This window comes from Epinephelus moara, chromosome 24, assembly GCF_006386435.1.
Source record: "Epinephelus moara isolate mb chromosome 24, YSFRI_EMoa_1.0, whole genome shotgun sequence".
NCBI lineage: Eukaryota > Metazoa > Chordata > Actinopteri > Perciformes > Serranidae > Epinephelus > Epinephelus moara.
This window is the reverse complement of record NC_065529.1, coordinates 28,149,136-28,169,328: the sequence shown is the minus strand read 5'-3', so window position 1 is coordinate 28,169,328 and position 20,193 is coordinate 28,149,136. Positions and strand designations below refer to the sequence as shown.

The 20,193-nt window shown below is 40.0% G+C and overlaps 1 protein-coding gene across 1 annotated transcript in view; it reads left to right on the top strand.

Annotated features, from left to right (window-relative positions):
• LOC126386405 (voltage-dependent calcium channel subunit alpha-2/delta-2-like) overlaps positions 1-20,193 on the top strand; it is a 75,266-nt gene that overhangs the window by 3,622 nt on the left and 51,451 nt on the right. The window contains exon 2 of the mRNA XM_050038728.1: positions 16,010-16,091. Within this exon, the coding sequence (XP_049894685.1) occupies positions 16,010-16,091 (82 nt within the window). The remainder of the gene's footprint in view (positions 1-16,009; positions 16,092-20,193) is intronic.

Below are 20,193 nucleotides of genomic sequence, written 5' to 3'. Positions count from 1 at the left end.
TAATTGTTACAGCACTACTTGATTTTTTGTTGAATATTAAAAAAGTCTTGTAGTTCAAACCGGTGGTGACTTTTTCAATTTAATTAAGTGCTTTGAGTTGCCTAAATATGACAATAAAAATGTTAATCACACTTAAGTTGTACAGAAATACATGAAATGACTTATGCACGTCTTGAAGAAGGCAGAGCCCAAAATGTCTGTTGGTGTTGCCAATAATTTGATTACAAGACTGAGAGTCTATGGCAGTGATCCTTACCTGGCAGCTCACAGTGGTGTGCCAGGTGGCCCGCTGAGCATTTTCCAACTCAAACTGAGAAGAAATTGGTTCACACTTTTTTTTTAACAACAAATGTAAATAAAATGACAGAGTGCATAAAAATTAGGGATGACCTAGTCAATTTTTTTTTGCCCAGATCCAAGTCACTTAATACAGACTATTTTCTGATACCCAGTCCTGATCCGATACTTTTATTTTCCTAGGTAATACAGCTGCACAGTGAACACTTCAGAAGAACTTTGTAATGATTTAAATCAATCTCGTGTATATTCATGACAATTTAATGGCTCTGCAATACATTAAGAAAAGTCTCTGCATCCAAGTTAGTCCTTAATGTTCTTTTATTTACTATTATTTTTTCAAAATAATAAACAAAATCTACAAATAACAAGCCCTTTTTGTGATGTTTTTGGCCTTGTTGCTGTCGTGAGGTAATCTCTCTGTCCTTTTATGAGTGTATTCTCCAGTGTTGGTTCTTTGGTGCAGCCTGGCCTGAGTTAGCCTACCTCAACAAACTTTATCCCACTAATGGTTAATTTTCCCTGTCCGTGCCTCTTTTGCGCTGAATAGCCTGCATTGATATATTATTCTTATTGGCTTTTTGCTTGCAGGGCTTTTGTTGCACTTGCAGTGGTGTAGCAAGTGTGACTGTGGTAAGCTCAGTACTGATGTCCGTCTCTTCCACTCACAGTGAAACGCCTTTCGCCATGGATGTAAACAAAATGCAAGAGACTCTCACACGGCGCTGGAATGAAACAAGTGCTTATAACTTTGGTAAATAACATAAATAAACAGTCTCATACTGCTTTTTGTTGTCGTTTATGGCGTGTGGAGTTTCGCTGTGGGCAGGGCTCAGCCCTTGCTCTTGCACACACATAGAGTGGAGGAGAGAAAGAGAGCTGGAGAGCTGATGACAGCTGCACTCACTGCATTGCTGTTCATGGAGGCTTTGCGAGAAAAACACCTGTGTGACACCTGATGTAAAGCAAATGATCGGATTGGGCTGGGCTCTATATAGCTCGTTAAAGCCGATCACAATCATTTGAAAATTGCCTTGATCAGCCTTGATTCCCTCCAAAAAAGAAAAATATGAAAATAGAGCTTATTTATAAATATTTGTATGTTAATTATTAATGTTTATTTTACAAAAATGGCCCCCAGGCAAAGTAAGTTAAGTGTCCCTGATCAATGGCCATGTGAGCAGAGACTCTACAGCTGTCCTTAAAAGAAATGCTGATCTTAATGTTTATCGTGTTCACCGTATTAGTGTAGTGTTTTAGTATGCTGACATTTGTTAACTTCCACCACACCAAGCAGAGCTGAGGCTGATGAGAATGTCATTATATTTGCAGGTATTTGGTCATAAACCAAAGTATTGGTTTAACAGTTGTAGAGACATTTCATTCAAAACCTCATGGTGACACTAGAAAAAATTCAGATGATCACCAAAGTCATTACGATTCATCCTCTGGGGGACATGAGCGTCTTCACTAAATTTTATGGCATTCCCGTCAGTAGTAGTTGAGATATTTCAGCCTGAGACAAAGTGATGTACAGACTGTCATCCCTGGAACCAGGCCGCTTGTTTGCTAAAAATATAATACGGACGGCATTATGTGTCCCACAAAACATACTTGCTATTGCAAATTAGTTGTGTATGAACAGATTTTTTTAGAAGGCTACAGTGTGGTGCCACATGGATGGATATATAGTGAGCTGTAGTGTAGATAGATAGATACAGCACATACGTATAGCTGTAAACGTCTGCTCCCTCTGCTTCTTATACTCCACCTATCGCTCTGCTGCTCCACCCTCTCAACCTCTCGCTCTCTCTGCTGTAAGTGAATATGGGTCACATCACATAGTGCTTCTCTCTATCTCATCCCAGGGGTGTGTGAGTATAGCAGGTATCAGAGTAGCGGCACAAGCGCGTTGTGCTGCTCAGCCGCTTCATCGCAGCACTGCGATACGGAGTTTTCTGATGTCCCACAGGGCTGGAGAGGAGAGGAAATGGAGCACACAGTAAAAAAACTTGGTATTGTGCTTCAGCCGCACTGACTCACACAGTCAGAGCTGCTCCGCAGTTTCTGTGGGCTACAGTCATGTAACAAACCTGATTTATGCACACAGTAGGATTTTTTACATCGCTTTGCAAGGGCATTTATAATTAATCTGTGATGCAAAAAGCTTGTTGATTCTGGTCTTTTAAATATGTCCCAGCAACCAAAAACAGCTTGGGTCAAAAGTCTGATAATGTCATACGTTTAGGACCAGAGTCTCACAATGTGACTGCTGCTATAAACCGCATCTACAAATCCAAACATGCCATGAAATTATGCAGAGACGAGTAGATATTGAACTGTTTGCAGTGGTCATCAGACTGGTTTTTTAAAAAAAAAAAGGCGACTGTTGTTAGTTGTTACGGTGACAACATATGTCAGCATCCATGAAGTATGTGACACTCGCTAGTTTGAGATCTCCGTTTTGGCCTACCGTAAATGCTATAACAGTGTTTTCCTTTTGTCTGTCTCTTGATGGTGCTCTTAATGATTTTCATTATTATCAGTATCTGTGTGTCCTGGTGTGTCACAGAGCCAATGGTCATAACTCAAGCGAAATCTCGCCGACGTCTGATATCGGAGACGTGGATAACAGCCAAACATGATCAAACACTGTGATTCTCTTACGTACTGACAGAAATATGAAGCAGTTAAATCAGTCCTCAGTCGGTCTTTGACAGATGATGTGGAACTGAAGGGCATTTTGAGTTTAATTACCATTTTGTAGGTATTCGGCATTTTCTTTGTGTTCGCTTGTATGTTAAAAAATATAGCTGTAAATAACTGGATGCTAAAGTAACTATATTGAATGAGAAAATGGGGCAGGACTAGATAAATTTAGATAAATTTATAAATTTTTTGAACAGGTGAATCAGGTGATTCTTCATTTTCACTATGAATGTTGTCAGTGACTTTTATTCCATGACAAAATTGCAACAACAACATAAAGAAAAATCACTGACAACAAAAAAAATATGTTTATTATACCACGACAAGTAAAGATGAGACAAAATAACTGGCTCTGTTCGGCTAGTCAACCGATGTTGGATCAAAGGAGCCATATCTTTTGAACCAGTCACATTAGCAATTAACCCTTCTTGTTCTGTTAACATATTGTTAAATTCAACGTAGCCCAGTGCCCACGGTAAACATCTGCTCCTTCTCGAAGATGATTTATGAATTGTAACGACTCATAAATGGACACTAAATCATTTAAGAACTCAGCCTCTACAAAAAAGTTGGCATTATAGGGTTGCAACGGTGTGAGATTTTCACTGTATGATAATCGTCTTAGAAAATGTCGCTGTATCATGGTATCATGGTATGGAATTTATTATTCATTATATATATTGTTATCAATCATAATGACCCTTGAAGAAATGAAAACAGACACACATTTTTGGTTGAATAAACATTTTATTACTACAACTGAAACTTGAATCCATGTTGTTCATGTAAGTACGTGTAAAAAGTGTCCCACTGAGAATAACTAAAATAAAGGGGAGATTCTCCGTCCAGTTGCATTTTTTTTACAATAGTAGATACGCAAATGTCCATGGTATGATGACCATCAACTTTAATATCACAGTACACAATAAAACTGATATATTGCTGCAACCTGCGTTAGCATGTAGCTAGCTATGAAGTGATAGGTTAAAAGAGAGATGGTTATGGTTAGGGTAATGTCTTTTTACTCATGTTACCAGGTTACAGCAGCCACACATGCCACGTGAGCAGCGTGGCTCGGCTGCAGCTCATCTAGAGATTTAGAGCCTCGCCTATTTTTTCCTTGTGAAGCGTGCGGTTTTCAGCAGAAGTAGACAGTGAAAATGACATATGGACATGATACCAGCAACATTACACCTTTCACTGGTTTTAGTTTTTTGTAGCTTTGGAGTATGTCACTGACTTTCCAACACTTCTTGTTTCCTTCCTCTAGCATTTCTGTGGACAGAATCCATTAAGACAAGCCATTTCTTGTGGCTGTTATATGAGGCAACCTCATTGTAGAAAGACATAGGCTGGCAGGCAGTACCGCTATCTGTGTGAACACCACGTTTGGGAGCCGCAGCAGTGCAGCGAGGTAGCCGTTACGCACAGGTGGAGGTAGGCAGTGTGGTATGGGATAGGGCTACATCTTTTCACTTATAAGTAGGGCTGCCCCCGACCAAGAATATTCCAAGTCGACCAATAGTCATCAATTAGGGCCATTAGTCGACTAGTCGCCCGCATGTTTACGATATTAATTTAATTATTAAATTATGTATTTTGGGCGGGGCAACACAGTGGTTTGAGTTGAAGGTGTGAGAAAGATTAGTATCAGTAACATTGTTAACACTGTGCTACATTACAGAGAAATACAAAACCGTACTAATGAACCTTCATTAATATAGGCCTATATTTTATCTACAAGTGCACGTCACACACTGAGCGAGCCGCCTGTTAATGACGCTGTCGGCAAAGCAGTAATGATTGTGCTAAGTGGCTAATGGGCATGTAGCTACTTACATGTTTCAGATGATACGTCATGTTTGTAGTCGACCAATGAAGATGAGTTTACATGTCACCTTGGGTTCATCCATCACCTTCTCAGAATGATCCCACACTTTGGATTTCCTGCCCGACATGTTATTAACTAGCCAATGTCATGACTGCAGGTACCAGCCCTGTAAATTACTCCTGTCTGACTGCTGAGCATGGCCTCTTCCTGTGTCTCTCCTTTCAACTGAAATTCCCATGTGGTCCAGTCATATAGGTTTTGATTTATTTTAACAAGGCACAGCTCCTAATAGAGTTTCTTTTTTTTTCTTTTTTTTTGCAACTAAGCGACCAGTGAAATCTTGCCGACTAATGACCGCTCTGGTAGACTAACACTTGGTCGTCTATTAGGGAGCAGCCCTACTTAAAAGGGAATCACATCTTCAGGTTTAGTGAATTAAAAAGTGGATAACTGCTACTTTTGGCCTCATGTTTATTCACTATAACGTCATGTCTTAGCAGGGTTTGGTGGGTTAGTCTACATGGTTACGATACGTTGGGGCATGTCCTTGTAGGCTGTGGCTGCAGCATGTCGCATAATGGTCACAGTTCTTTGCAGTGACAGCGGTACATATAAACATGGCTGCTGTACTGACCATACAGCTATGTTGATTTCAATGGGAACGTCCATTCTACTCTCATTTTTATTTCTATGGTTTAAAGTTGGACTGATTTAAATCTTGTGAATAATTTTAGAACTTAATTTGTATCTACAAGTCATCTTTCTTTAATTTTTTATTAGAGATACTTTTATGTGTTAATTGTGTGAGAATCACACGATGCTGACTCACCATTGTTCTGTGTAATGTTTTATATTTGGAAATGTGTCTCTGTGGCAAGAAAGAGCTGCTCGGTTATCATTTCCACAAACATTTTCATTTAATCAGCCGAGGTGGTCGTCAGGGCTGCAGTAATCACATTAACACATCGGTCCGTGACAGATTGGTGGAAAATTAAGCAGAATGACAACAAGACCATGAATTTGAAGGGGTTTTTCTAAACAAAAAAAAAATACATGTATTTCATACCTTTGCAGTTGTCGATAGGGAGAGAGATAAAAGTCCTGCCTGCTGCAGCTGCTGCTCTTTTTCAGAGAACTCATCACTTTTTTCTTCTGCTTCCTTGACTGCCTCAAGCTGAAAATAATTTCACTTTTAAATAGTGCTGTGCTTGTCAAGGACACTTTGTCAGGCATTCAATCATATCTTCAGTGGGCCTTTACAGTCATAGTCTTGATGTTGCTAGAGTTAAAAAACAAAGCTTACGTCTTAATCTTAGAAAGTCAAGCGTGCGTAGTCATGCAAAGTCTTTTATTTATGTTCAGCTCATAATACAATAAAAAAATGGGTGAAACAAATGATGTTCAGATATAGGGTTCTTATTGTGAAGAATGTGTCTCGCTTGATCTAGACAGTGGAGTTGAGATTTGTGTCTCGTCCAACACTAGAAACAAGCCCAACAAGACTTTAATCTGCAATGTTGTCTCGTAACTCTGCTGGGAGCTGTCTGACTCATAATGAATCGACTCTCGGGGCACTTACAGGATCCAGGGCGATTTTCTGGGTATTGAGATTTATTTCCTGGTTGGAACTAATTTAAGTAGAAAGCTCAAATAAATGTTTCACTCACCATAAAGTCTTCTCGAATCCATCTGGCTAGACTGAGCAGCAGGATTGCATCTTTAGCCGGTGAATGAAGGTTGAACCAGTGAAGTGAGGCAGGTGAACAGAGGGAGATGTGAATCTTTCTGTCTGGGAATGGAGTCTAGTTTTTAGTCTTTCAAAGCATGTATGCATCTTAAGCAATAATGTTCCCCGTGGCTGATAGCACACGCCTCAACATGGCATTGATGCACTGAATACGCAGATACTACTCCGTCTCATACTGCAGGCTGCTGCTTTTGTTCTGACAGGTTGTGTAGGATTGTGTGTGTGATGCTTTGAAATTGGGATGCGATTATGATGTTTTAAACTGAGAGCACATTCAGCAAGAACACATGCAGAGCACATGCTGTTTTCCATGGTGTACCAGAAACAAGTTCCATTGACCCCTGATCCTGTGAAGTGAAGTTTAAGGTTCATTAGAGTTAAAGATTCACAGTCAAATGATCAGTTAAGGTGGTTTCATACTGTTCATCTGACCTGAGTTTAAGTTAAAGCTAGAGTGCATAAAAATGAACGTCAGCTATATTCAAGCCCTCGCCAAGTGAGTTCACACAGTGCTGATCAAGCCTATGACAGACAGGGGAAGCTCTCTGTATTTCTCCGTATACCAAAGTTGTGGTGTCTGTGGCGACTATCCTGCTTTACTGCTTTCAGCTTTGTCAACCAGCCAGAGCAAAAGGGGGGAGACATTAATTTATTTATTCCACATGAAATTAATGTCTTTTTCCATTTGGCTTTGCTTTTGGTTTTGTTTTCTCGAAGCTTCATTCATATGTGCGTGATTCTGATGTTTTCTTCTGGTAGTCTGTATGTTGAGAGTTTGAAATAAAGATTTTTTTCTTCTTAAAGAATGGAAGGCGAGTACTGCAGCGACTGAGCAGCAGCTAGGATATATGTCAGAAGCTGTGGTGGAAAATCCTTAGAAGTGTCCAAGAAAAGTTTTCTGATGTGGATGCTCCACATATAAAAGAAACTCGGCATTCAGAGGAAGGATGAAAGTATAAAAGAGCGCTCTTGGTGACGGGGGGGAGATGCAGCGAGCTCACCTGCAGGCGTACGTTGTAAGCGTGCATCGACGGTGTTTGTATAATTACTCTCACTGCCAGAGGGGGGAGACAAAAGCTCTGAACTCCAGTAATAAATTCAGTGGGGAACTGACCTATTTACCAAACAAATATTCCACACTGATGTTGGAATCAGTGAAAGTATTGGAAAATCTTTGGTTTAATTAGTCAGGCTTAAACATTGATGTTGCCACGGTGACTCACAGCTGAAACCCCACTTGTTGTGATTGGTTGGCTAAGTAGTTAACATTATACAGGCTCCAAAAATTCGATTGCCTTCTGCATTAGAAAGCCCTGCACTTTGAGTGAAGATAGCAGAAAACAACTGTTATACTTCCACCTTACAGCCTCACCATTTACTTAAATCTGGCATTGTTCATGAGTAGTACTACTCAGCCTGTGAAAACAGTTGCATTATGTCCTCTGTGGCTCCAAAATGAAGAGAAAGAGAAAAACCCTGAAAAGTGCTGACTGGACACATGAAACAACAATGACATGTTCACTTACATCTGTAAATATCTGTAAATAATTCAGTACAGAGAAGCACAGTAAAGCTGAGGTAGGCAGGAATCTGGAAAGGCCAAAAGGCAGAATTCGAAGCTCTTACCTCTCTGTCCGAAACCCCTCCCACTAGATGGCCACAGATATATGCACACGCTTCATACAGTAACCCAGTGTTTTCCACACATTGATGTATTTAATCTTATTTCATTGTAGAGTTGCCAGCAGCACATTCACTCAGCTCCTCCTCGATCAGCTCTCTCTCTCTGTTTATCAGAACACAAATGAGACATAAATTAGCTAGCTAGCCATCCCTCCGCCTCACTCCCTGCCGCTGTGGACGGCTTCACAGGGAGGAGAGTGGGCAGCAGCTCAGGAGACAGAGCTTTGTCAGGCAGCTGTAGCAGCAATTTGGCCAGTGCAAACCTTCCAGCGCTGGGTGTTAAGGCAGGTTAGTGTCCAGCAGCAGTGCCGAGCCTAATCTGTGTAACAGCAGCAACAGAAAGTTTGCTGATCTGGCGGGGAGTCAGGGCTGGCTAAGGTTTGCGTTGACTGAATTCAGGATGCTGAGGCTGCTGTCTGGGGGTCCGTCTCCATAGCTGCTGCCCACTCTCCTCCTAGTGAGGTGGTCTGTAGTGATAGAGAATACTGTGATTTGAGGCTCTCGCTAAAATAAGCTACATGAAAAATGAGCGTCTGCAGCTCTGAGCCTTTGGCTCTGGTTAGCAGAAGGTGAAACTATTGGAACCATTTTCTGTCTGAAATGCTTTGCTGATATTGACACGTTGCTCTGTATATACAAACATACATCAAAATCTTGTGTCAGGTGCTTGTGGAGAACGGGAAACAACAGGATTGAAAGAAAGGCAATTCAGGCACTCGGAAAAATATAGAAAGACGAAGAAGGAAATATTAAAAAGCCTTTATTGTAGTGGCTAAATCTCGACCACTGCAGGTCTTCGTCAGGGCTTTCAAAACATACAACACAGGTATGGCCCCACTGACACAGTGGCCGTGCAAAAAGACCCCTGAGGGATCGCCTTGCTGAGCATAAATATGCCATTAGAACAAAAAATCGTGACTACCCCATGGCAAGACATGTCTGTGGATTTCATAATGCTAGTGATTCCTCACTACGCATAGAGGGCATTGAACACATTAAACCTTTGGTCAGTGGGGGATGACAGTATACAGGCACCTAATCAAAGGGAAGCTTTTTGGATCCATCATCTGGATGCTTCAAAGTATCCTGGTCACAATGAAGATATAGGCTTAACATGTTTTTTGTGATTTGTTATTATTCTCTATAAGCATTGCTATTTTTCTCACATCCTATGGGTTAAGTAGGTGTGTATATATTTATATTTATTTTATTTTATTTTATTTCTATTTTAATGATTTAGCCACTACAATAAAGGCTTTTCAATATTTCCTTCTTCGTTTTTCTATATTTTTTTCAGAGTGCCTGGATTGCCTTCCTGTTGATCCTGTTTTGTTGATTGTCAGACTCTTTTTGATAAGTCTGTCTTCCTGTTTTAGGTTGCTTTGCAGTGTAGGTAGTTGCTGCCAATTCTGGAATAGCAACTTTCTCTGCAGGATTCTTCGCCATTGAATCAGACTTTCACTGAAGTGACGTGCACACGCATTTGCATTTGTAGAACAGCCAATAGGAATGCCCTCTCTCTGAAATGACCTGTGAAGTGTCCCATCGTGAGCTAGATTTTCTAAAGCCTGAAAACAGAGCCAAGAGGAGGTGCAGACGTCCAGTTTTCTCATAGTCCACTCAATTAAGCTTACAGTTTTTTCAAGGATTTTTGCCCAGTGACATCAAATTAAACTGCCCACTCCAGCTTTAAGAAACATTTTCATTCTGGACCATATATTGTGAGCCTCAAAACAAGCTGTCTGTTGTTTGCTTTGTCTCATTGCCATGTGACCAAAGTCTGTGTTTAACCAGTGATCATTTACAGAAAGAGCTCTTACCTTAGGCACCAGACACTGGCAGAGTCAGATCCTGAAAGCTTGTAAGTCAGTAGTAACGTGGCACTCAATAGTTTCTGAAGGTTATTTAAATTTGCATAGATTGGATTCTTTCTTGGTATAATCATAGCTGCAATCTCATTAAAACAAGAGCGAATATCTGTTCTCCTGACATAACAAGAATGTGGTTAACCTCTAAAGATTCACCTTGAGTTTGTTTTATTCAACCTTTCTGCTTGATGTTAGTTTATGCTCTAAGAATAATGAAATTGGTCATGGAGGAAAGAGATTGTGTTTCTGAAGGAGATATTAAATCCACTTGTCAGTTTAGATTTCTGGACATGTTTGTTTGCAGGTTTGAATGTGGAAGTGTCCCAAAACAAAACACACATCCTATTAAAATGCTCAGTAAGCTGCTTCCTCCTCTGCTTGTAATAGAAGCCCTGTTTTGGTTTGTGTGGGCTGAGAGAGAATTAGCTGCTGGAACCACATGTGCCTTAGCGCTGGTGGTTCTGGCGTTTCTGGTGTGCAGCTGATGGTGGGTGGGATTTCTGTGTTGGAGTTGACATTTAACAGATGCATTGGTTGGAGTGCTGATGTTATTGTTGAATAGCCTGGTGCCTAAAACTCTCTCCTTTTAACATTAGTTCACAAAAAAATCTGCTGGCAGTCCTCCATCATCGAGTGCAGTGGTTGTCGATATCGCTGGTGTTTCTGCCGCTGACTTTGATGTATTATTTGCAACACTTCTGCACAGTTCCACAGGCCCAGTGTGGAGACTCTCTCCAGCCTATGTCGTTCATTATCTTGAGCACTTTTATTTTTTTCCAAACACTGTAGTATTGTTGAGATAAAACCAATAGGGTGAAATGTCGGGAGGGACAGGTAAAACTGCGGTCCACAGCAGCTGTGTGCAGACTACTTTTGCTCTCTATTTTTGGTTCAAATGAAATATTTTAATTCTTGATTAATTCTTGATTTAAATATTATGCAAATATTTCCCTGACCGCAGCAAAAAAATGACTTGCCTCGCCAGAATAAATGTTGATATTAATATTTCAACACCGCAGTGGTAAATGTGAAAACCATTATGTTATAGTTAGGAAAAGATTATGTTTTGGCTTGAAGTAAGTAAGTAAGTGTTGGGGGTACAGTCCTTGCTCGACACACTGATGTCTCTGCAAAAAACAAATGCTTTTTGTGGCACTATCCCTGGTGGAACCATAGCAACAGTTTACCAAAATATACCCACATTTGGTGGCTAGAAAGCCTCTGGAAATGCAGTGATGATGACATGCCAAAAACCAACAGGTTTTGTTGTTTGTTGGTCTCAAACTGTGGTCTGCAGCTAAGTGGACACACTATCCACCTTCCAATGACAACACCATCTTGTTGATATGATACGTATGAAATGTACAAATGTAATGTAATGGTGGTTTGCAGAATGTACAATACTAATATTTTCTTTTGGCGACTGGGCTGTGAATTTCCTTCTCTATGGAGCACAAAGTCTGTGCACACAGCTGTGCATATTTAATACCATCACTTATTTAAAGCTCAGTGCAGCTGAATCTGTGATATGGAGTTCTGGGCCCTGGGGTTAAAACATAATACAGAGATATGTTAAATGAATTATATTTTCATGATAACAGTGTATCAAATGACAATGTGAGAGGTGTCCCTTGTAGCAATAAACCTGCTAAATTTGTAGCTTCTTTTGTCTCTGCAGAGCTTTATCGTGACTTTCAGCTCATTGTTCAGCTGTTTGGATCACAACTTTACTGTTCTGATTCACTCTCACTGCTCTTATGGTGTTGTTTATGGTAACAGCAGGCAACGAGACATAGTCAGTGACTAGCTGGTGAACACAGTGGAGCGTTTAGCAACTAAAGAAACAGATATTTCCCTCAGGAGGTGGTGGAGACCAAAAACTGTGTTAAAAGAGCGTGAATATTGGACATATTCATAAAGGGGCCAGAAACATGACTCCAAATGAATGAATGTTGCTTTTTGTTTACATCCACACGAATAAGCTTTTGATTTAAACAGCATAACTATTGCCATGTCTGCACCTGGCGTTCGCACTACTCTGGCGTCTTGGAACCCATAAAACGGGTGACCTTTGAAAACGCTACTAACCCCGTTTTAGTTTGAAAACTCTGGGGTTGCATTTTAGTCTTGAAAGGTGCAAGCACAAGAGATACATTTGAAAGCGATGATGTTTGCTTCTCAATAGGGTCTTATCGATTACAATGTGTCAAGCCAAAACATTGTAGCTAGCTCTACATAACTTTTGTACTTTTGTCCTTTTTGTGTGGGCACTCCTTTCCCGTTGCCGTGGCTTCCTCCTGCAAAGGACAATGCTCCCTGCTAGTACAGCTCTAATGTTGCTGTATTTGCTTTGCAGTGACTCGCAATCTGTTTTCCGCAACCTTGACTGCCTTATAATCATGTGCTTCTTTCAGTAATAGTCCCACCCCGTCATTGGTCCAAGCAAAGAAATCCCTGCTCTTACTTTTCCTCCGCAGTATATTCTGTAAGCACAAAACCCACTGCACAGTAGACATTCTGCTTCCTGTACGCTGATGGCCAGTGAATGGTCATGGAGGAGTATGGATAGAGATTATTTCTGAAACAGCACTAAAATGCTCATGTGCACTGAGACCATTTTTGTTTAAAGCAGTGTTTTAATATGAAAATGTATTAGTGTGTCCTGTAGCTGCTGGATGTCCGCATAAGCAACTTTTTGCGCATAAGTTCACCACATCAATTGTAAAGGTGATCTGTCGTGTTCACAACTTACGTTATTACAGGTTCAAGCATTTCTTTTTTGACAATATTTAGTTAGAATACACTTTTGGAGTCCACTAAGGCAGTGGTTCCCAGCTAGTTCAGCCACAGGGTCCAGATTTCTCCTTTCTCCACACAATACACATTCAGGGTCATACTTGCGTTTGGCCATGTTGTAGAACCAGTTTGACTAATGGACATCTACGTGACAGGCACAGCACTCGCTCTACAGCAGAAAACAGCACTTCAAAATAAAAGCTCTGTGTTGGAAATTCACTGGAAAAATAAAGCGTGATTTTTACAAACTTGACACATTAGCAAGTCACTTGCGGTCCATTCAGAATGGACCAGAGAGCCATATTTGGATCACGACCCACCAGTTGGGAACCACTGCATTAAGGTAACTAACCATGAGGCAGGAATGTATGGACTAGTGTTCTGCCAAAATATGTAACTGCATCATGCTGCCAAGCTATAAATGACCAACACTTAAAAAACAACCTGTGGGAGGATTTAAGCCACATCCTCTGGTTCAGGACTGATAACACAGTGTTGGATTAAATGACCTCAAACACTTCATTGAGCAGCTTCACAACACTTGATCGTCACAGCTCCGAGCCTTATTCCTGAGGTTCCTTACACTTAGAGAGGCATTTGCTTCTCTTCACGAATATCGATGTGACTGTCTTGTCTGTAATTTGCAGTGCCCGGAGACTGTTAAATTACTCTAGAGCCACACGTCTACCTCTCCTTCATTGAATTGCCTGTGTTATTGTTACTCTTAACGCTCGCAGCTCAGTAGATGTTTTGTTCATCCTGCCTCATTAGTCGTTCTATTTTGGGGGCTTTGCAAGAAATGCCAGTTGCATCGAGTGATCTTGGCTGTTGCAGCAGGTTTTAGAGCTGTTTACGTACTTATATAATAATGATGTAGCAAATTGTATTTTTCTTTGCTCTGGAAATATCCTTTCACAGAATTATGACGATGAGTCAACAAAGCTGATTAGGTAGCGTTACTAACATTTCAAGGCTTGCTCTCAACCTCAGCCATGGATGCAACTGTTGCCTGAGCTTCTTTCTATTCCTGTTGTCGTTCAATGGGAGTGGCATGAAATTAGAAAAGGCTGAATTGGTGTAATTAGTGGTTGTAATAAGACAAATGGAAATGTTTTTTCTTGAAAAGATATTGTCGATAGTGTATCAGAGAGGTTCACAAACTGAGTTGTTCTCCATAGATATTAAATTCTTAAATTCTTTTTTTCGTTCTACAAGTTTTTCTCTGCACTCTGCTCCATGGGGAATGGACTGAATCAGTGATGCATTAATAATTGTGTTGCTTGCAATGTGGAGGCACATTTTTTGTACATTTAGTATGTCTGTGAACAACTTGTATTTATTTTAATAAGAGCCAGAAGAAGTAGAGATATTAATGTGTTTTGGTTTTTGTTCAAGGGGAACTTGGACTCTGTTTTTCCCCATGTTTTTGTGTCTAAGTGACTAATGGAGACAACAACTTTTGAAATTGCTCCAGTATTGAGAAAGAGAGCGCTGCAGCCACAGCGCCGAACAGGCTGCATTGTAATCCCTGGTGGCAGCTGAGCACTGTTAATGTATGTCCACTTAAAGTGCTTGTTTTTGCCACTAACAGACTCAGACTGTTACTATAATTGTCTGACAACATTATGGAAAAAAAAAAAACCTACAGAGAAATGAAATGTATCTCTTGCTGATCCAGTCTGTTTGTTATTGTGGTCAACTCACAGACTGTAAAAATAATGGTTCTGCATTTCAACTGTTGCCATCTTTGGGTTTTTTTAAGCCAGAAATGACTGTATTTGGGCGAGAAGCTGCCGTTGTGAGGAGCGAGGGTTGGATCTGACTGAGAAGCCTGAGACAGCCTGTCACTCAAAGCCGTCCGCCCTTAATTATGCATAACTTTAAGCCTTAATTAATAATAAATCGTCACCTAGAGACTCAAATTTTTGTACTCTATTTTTTCTACTGGCACCTTATTTACTGTATTTGTGGTTTTTATGTGACTTTATGTGAGCTATAGGAGCTAGGGATGAATTAAGTGTCTATCTATCCATCTATCTATCTATCAATCTCAAATAAAATGTTTTAACCCCAGGGCCCAAAACAGTTGTCATGAATGGAGAAATTAGCTATAGAGACCAAAACTGTTTTCTGTTCCAGGCTGGAAACATGTTAATTTCTGCTGTGAAGTTTTGCATTTTAACATGGACATCTGTGGGCATTGACTGGCTTCAGGAGCCAGCCTCTAGTGGCCATTCAAAGAACTGCAGTTTTTGGCACTTCAATGTTGGCCTCATTTTTCGGCCCCAGAGGTTGCTGCTTGGTGTAACTGGTGTAAGTCTCGCTCAAGGAGGAGTCTTGTTCTGAAATCTCATGGACTTATTCCACACTGTCAAAACCAGCTAAATATTCAGCATGAGACTGAAAATTGTTCAGATAACACTAACCTACACTTTCTGTACTCGCAACATTACAAACTCTTCCCAGCACTGCTCTCTCCAACTTTCGCTAATGTCTCCACGTTATTTTTCCTGCAGCAAGTCATTTATCACAATATTTTAAAACGAGGCTTCTCCTTGAGTGAGACTGGGACACAAAACAGACTGAAACAAGGGGAAGGTACACAAAAATGTTTCATTTCTCTGTGGGGTCCTTTACATGATGTTGTCGGACACTTATAATAACAGTCTGAGTCTGTCTGGTATGAACAAGCGCTTTTAATGGACGTAAATTAATGGTGCCCAATTGCCCGTAGGGATTACAGTGCAGCCTTTTTTGCTGCTGCAGCTGCTCTCTCTGTCTCTCAGTACAAAAATTGTTGTCTCCATTAGTCACTTAGACACAAAACATGGGAAAACAGGGTCCAGGTTCAAAAACACCGATGTTTCCCTTTAAAAGAAGCACGTTTCCATGTTTAATTTGAGTTTTAATCCATGCGGAGGTGACATCTATTTTTGTTGCAATATCACTGTTTCTGTGACACACACACACATACACACACACACACACACACACACACACACACTCTCTCTCTCTCTAACTGTATCTTTTTCATTTGTTTGTGCTGAGTGACAGTCAGCCTGTGATGTTTATCCACAGGATAATGCACTGGGCCAGGCGTATCGAGCAGGAGATTGACAGAGTCTTTCAGCACATCACTGGAGCTCAGCAGTTGAAAGGGGTGAGTGTGTAGCTCTCTTTTTATACAACACAGGTCCCACTCATCACAGCGCTGCATAAACCCAAGAAGAAATGCACCGAGCAGAGAGGTCGCAAGCAAAATAACTGTAAAACCATTAAGTTAAAAGCTAAATAGCTGCATAAAACAAGAAAACAATTATAGTCTGCGTCTCAGAAACCACTTTGTTTCTTTTGTTTTTTATGATTTTCTGGGACTCTACAGAGATGTCAGCAGCCAATACTATGTTTTTGTTTTCCCTGGACAGACATAAAACTCTAATAGCGTTTATATTCATCAGTTTCCTGAATGTATGCTCTGTTTTTTTTTTTCAATGTCGTAGCCAATTTTTTCTGGCACTTTCTGTATTGTTTGCAATAATTATCAATCTTGCACACACATTGCATGAGTCCTACAAAGCGAAACAGATGCCTGAACAAACGCCCACGGTGGTTAGATTTAGAATATTATGTTTCATGAAGTCATGAGCTTAATAACACCTACATGCATGAATACTAATACAAGGCTTTCATAAGATGATCATGTAATGTATGTGAAACAGTTCACATTTCATGAAGTGTTTCATTACTTTGTATTCATGCACTGGTGTTGTTTATCACGCTCTCAATCAGATACATTTACATTATATGTAATAAGATAATATGATTCATGGCTCTCTGCAGTGACCTGGTATCTAAACTGTCAAACTCTATAAATGAGAAATATGGTTTCCTTATAAAGGATAAATGGTCAAACTTTTTTTTATTCTTCTGTAAAAAGTAGCTTCAGTTGAAAACTGTTGCCAGGTTAAGTTGGGGATGTTCTACGTTTTTGTGTTGTCAACAAATCTCCTGAAAACACCAAAACTAAGGGCCCTGACACAAGTCGACTGTCTGCTGTTGGCCAGTGTCAGGTCAGCATCTGTCGCCCAGGTTCCATAATGTGTCCCACACTCTTGGCACTTGTCGGCTTTTTTTTCCGGCTGATTCAGCATGTTGAATTGGCATTGGAGATGGCAGAGCCCTTAGGTGAATAAAAGTCTTCTGTTAAGCCGTTCAGCTCAGTGTACGAGAAGAGAAAACAGAAGTGAGGAAAGTAAACAAAGGCTAAATTCAAAAGACTGTGAGATCAAAACTAACATTGTTATTTTAGTTAAGAATATGTTTTCACCCATTGAGCTCTCTAGTGAAAATGGTTCATAATTGTTTATGTAGTATTTGTTGGTCCTTGAATTTGTCCTGTGGGTCTTCTGGTTTCCTTTTTCTGAATGAGGAATATAGACTTCTGTTGGCTGCTGGTATGGAGAGTTATTTTCTTTCTCGCAGGCACAGAGTGTACGTGCCAGTTGGCTGTTAGCTGTTGTCTTTGTGGTGTGTTTCAATTGCAGCTTTTTAGCCAAGATATATGCAAAGTGAGGTGACATAACAGTCGTCCTTTATCAGTTTGGTGTGTCTGTCCATTTCTTAGTACTTTACAGCTTCCTGACCTACACAGACAGTAATCATTTGTAGGATCAATTCATTGTTTGGAGTTTTTAATGGGAAAAATGCAGAATATCATCAGACAACTCTTTGAAATGTAATTTTTCAATGCTCTGTTCCACTCTTATATCCTTTGGGGATTTTTCTGAGAAATCTCAGAAGGATATGAAAAAAGTTGGGCTCATAAAAGCAAAAAATACTTTTTTTTTTTTTTTACTTTTACAGTACTGGTGAAAAGACAACTTTAAAGGAAGCTGATTATTTGGTCTGGTTATGGATACACTGTGTATACTCTCTAAATGGTTTTGGCATTAAAATTATTTGAAGCTGAAATGCGAGAGTTGATTATTAGATTAGTCGAGTGACAGAAAATTAATCAGCATCTACCTTGACAATTAATTGTCTAAGTATTTTTTTTTTTAACATTTGCTGGTTTCAGTTTTCCAAATGTAAGTGTATGAAGCTTTTCTTGTTTTGTATAATAGTGAACTAAATGTGGTTTGAGTCTTTTTTCTTAATTTATTGATCAAAAAACAATCTGTATATTAACAGATGATGAAAATAAATATAATAAATAAATAATGTTGGTTGTAGCCCTCAAATAATTTTATCCCAATTCTGAAACTGATCTAAACTTGTAAACTTGTTCTTGAAGATCTGACCAAGTACATATGCTATAAACCGGTATTTAGACTTATCTAAAGCACTGACTATTGCACTGCATGGAAATGTCCAGTTTCCTGTTTTCATCAGTTTTCTCACAGTGATCTGGTTTATGGTGTGCATGTAAACATATTCTTCTGTGGGGAATACGCTGCAAATTAATTAGACATCATCATTTACTTGTCGTGTCCCACAAGATCATTTTTACATCCCGCCTGTAACAGGTGGCTGGGAATAAGGGGTTGTCCCTGAGCAGGTAAATGCCAAAAACAGGACTAAAGATCATCTGTAGGGGGCAAGAGAGCCCCACTCTGTGAAGATGTGTGGGGGCGTTCCCTCAGCAGAGAGCAGCGGCACGTGTCCTCTCTGTTTGTGTCACAGCAGAGCAGATGGTCAGCCTGCAGCCTGCAGTAATGCCTTGATGTGACACTCACTTGTTCATTCAGTCCTCATTAATCCCTCCATGCTCCTGAAACACTCTGGATCTGTTAAAGAAATTGTTCCTCTCTGCCGGGAAAGCTCAGTGCAATCTTCTCTCGTCGAGGAAACGCTTGTAATCTAAATGACACGCCATTTTCAATCCTCAGCCAATACAAAGCCGTGATTTTTACATTTGCAGATAATGTTGGAGGCCTCAGTGACACAGCCCTGCTCTGCATCAGGCTTATTTTTTTACCAGTCTGCTTGCATGCAGTTTGGCTGGACTGTTTTTTTATGGTGCTGTTTTTAGATGAAATCCCAAAGAACTTAAATTTTGTATTTTTTATTTTTATTTTTTATTTTTTTTATTCTAAAGAAAACTGACATGATTTTCTAGAGGCTGGCGAAAACCTGAGATGATAGGCTTGAAAAATCCCTTCAAGATGCCCCTTAAACCAGTTCCACACAGCAAGGCTAAAGGCTCTATTCAAATGATCAATAGCACATGGTATAAAGTGCATTTGACGAGTGCATTTAAGGCATGTCCAACTCCACTTTTGCTACTTAAATGGTTCAAAATCTGAGCACAAAGTAAGGTGCAATGGGGCTAAGGGGTTGTATTTAGTCCATTAGTGAATCATAGGTGTGCTCTGGGAATAACATGAATTCAACCAGAGAGAGTCTTCTCCCGTTCCCTTTAAAAGCCTGCACCAAACATTTATCTGCTGAGAGTAATGCAAAAAAAAAAAGTGGTAGTGTCACGGCATTTAATATCGTGGGAAATTTAAGCATCAAAACCAAAAACCTAAATTTGACAGAGGAAGTACAACTAAACTTTTAGCCTCTGAAATGATCAGTAAAGTTACACTGGTCCTTGTGAGTAAATACGCACAGCATCCTTTTTAATGGGGAGTCCGACAGCAGCTCTGCTCTGATCTCTGCTATGTTCAAATTTCATAGATTGTAATTACTATTTTCCCCATCAATGATATATTATTATTTCGCCCACGCGCAACCCATCTGTGTGTCCTTGTGTGTAACAAGCAGAGTTTATGGGCATTATCAAAGATAGTCTATAACAGAAGATACCCCATCACAAGCTGCGCCGCTGGTACGAAATGGTATACACTTCCTGTCTCCTCAGTGGGCATGGTTGTTTCAGCCTGACATACCCCCACCTTGTTTGGAAGTGTATTAACCATTGACATGGATGAATGAAATCAGATTCAAAACACTATTGACTATACAACACTAGTTACAGCACAGATTTAATGTTTGTTCCTTATTATGCTGCTCGTTTTTATCTGCTAGCTTGAAGTCTGTGTCTTGCTAAAATGGAGACATATCTTAAAGTTAATTTTCTTCTGATTTGTTTGTCTGAAAGTATGCCATTTACGTGTTAGAATGTCTAGAGGGGTTGAGGCTTGTGAAAAATGGGTCCAACATTTACTTCAGTGACTATTGGGCGTAGGAAACGGTCATAATCTGTACTCACGTTCCCTTCTCCTATTGGAATGAATAGACTCAGGACCACCGCTAGT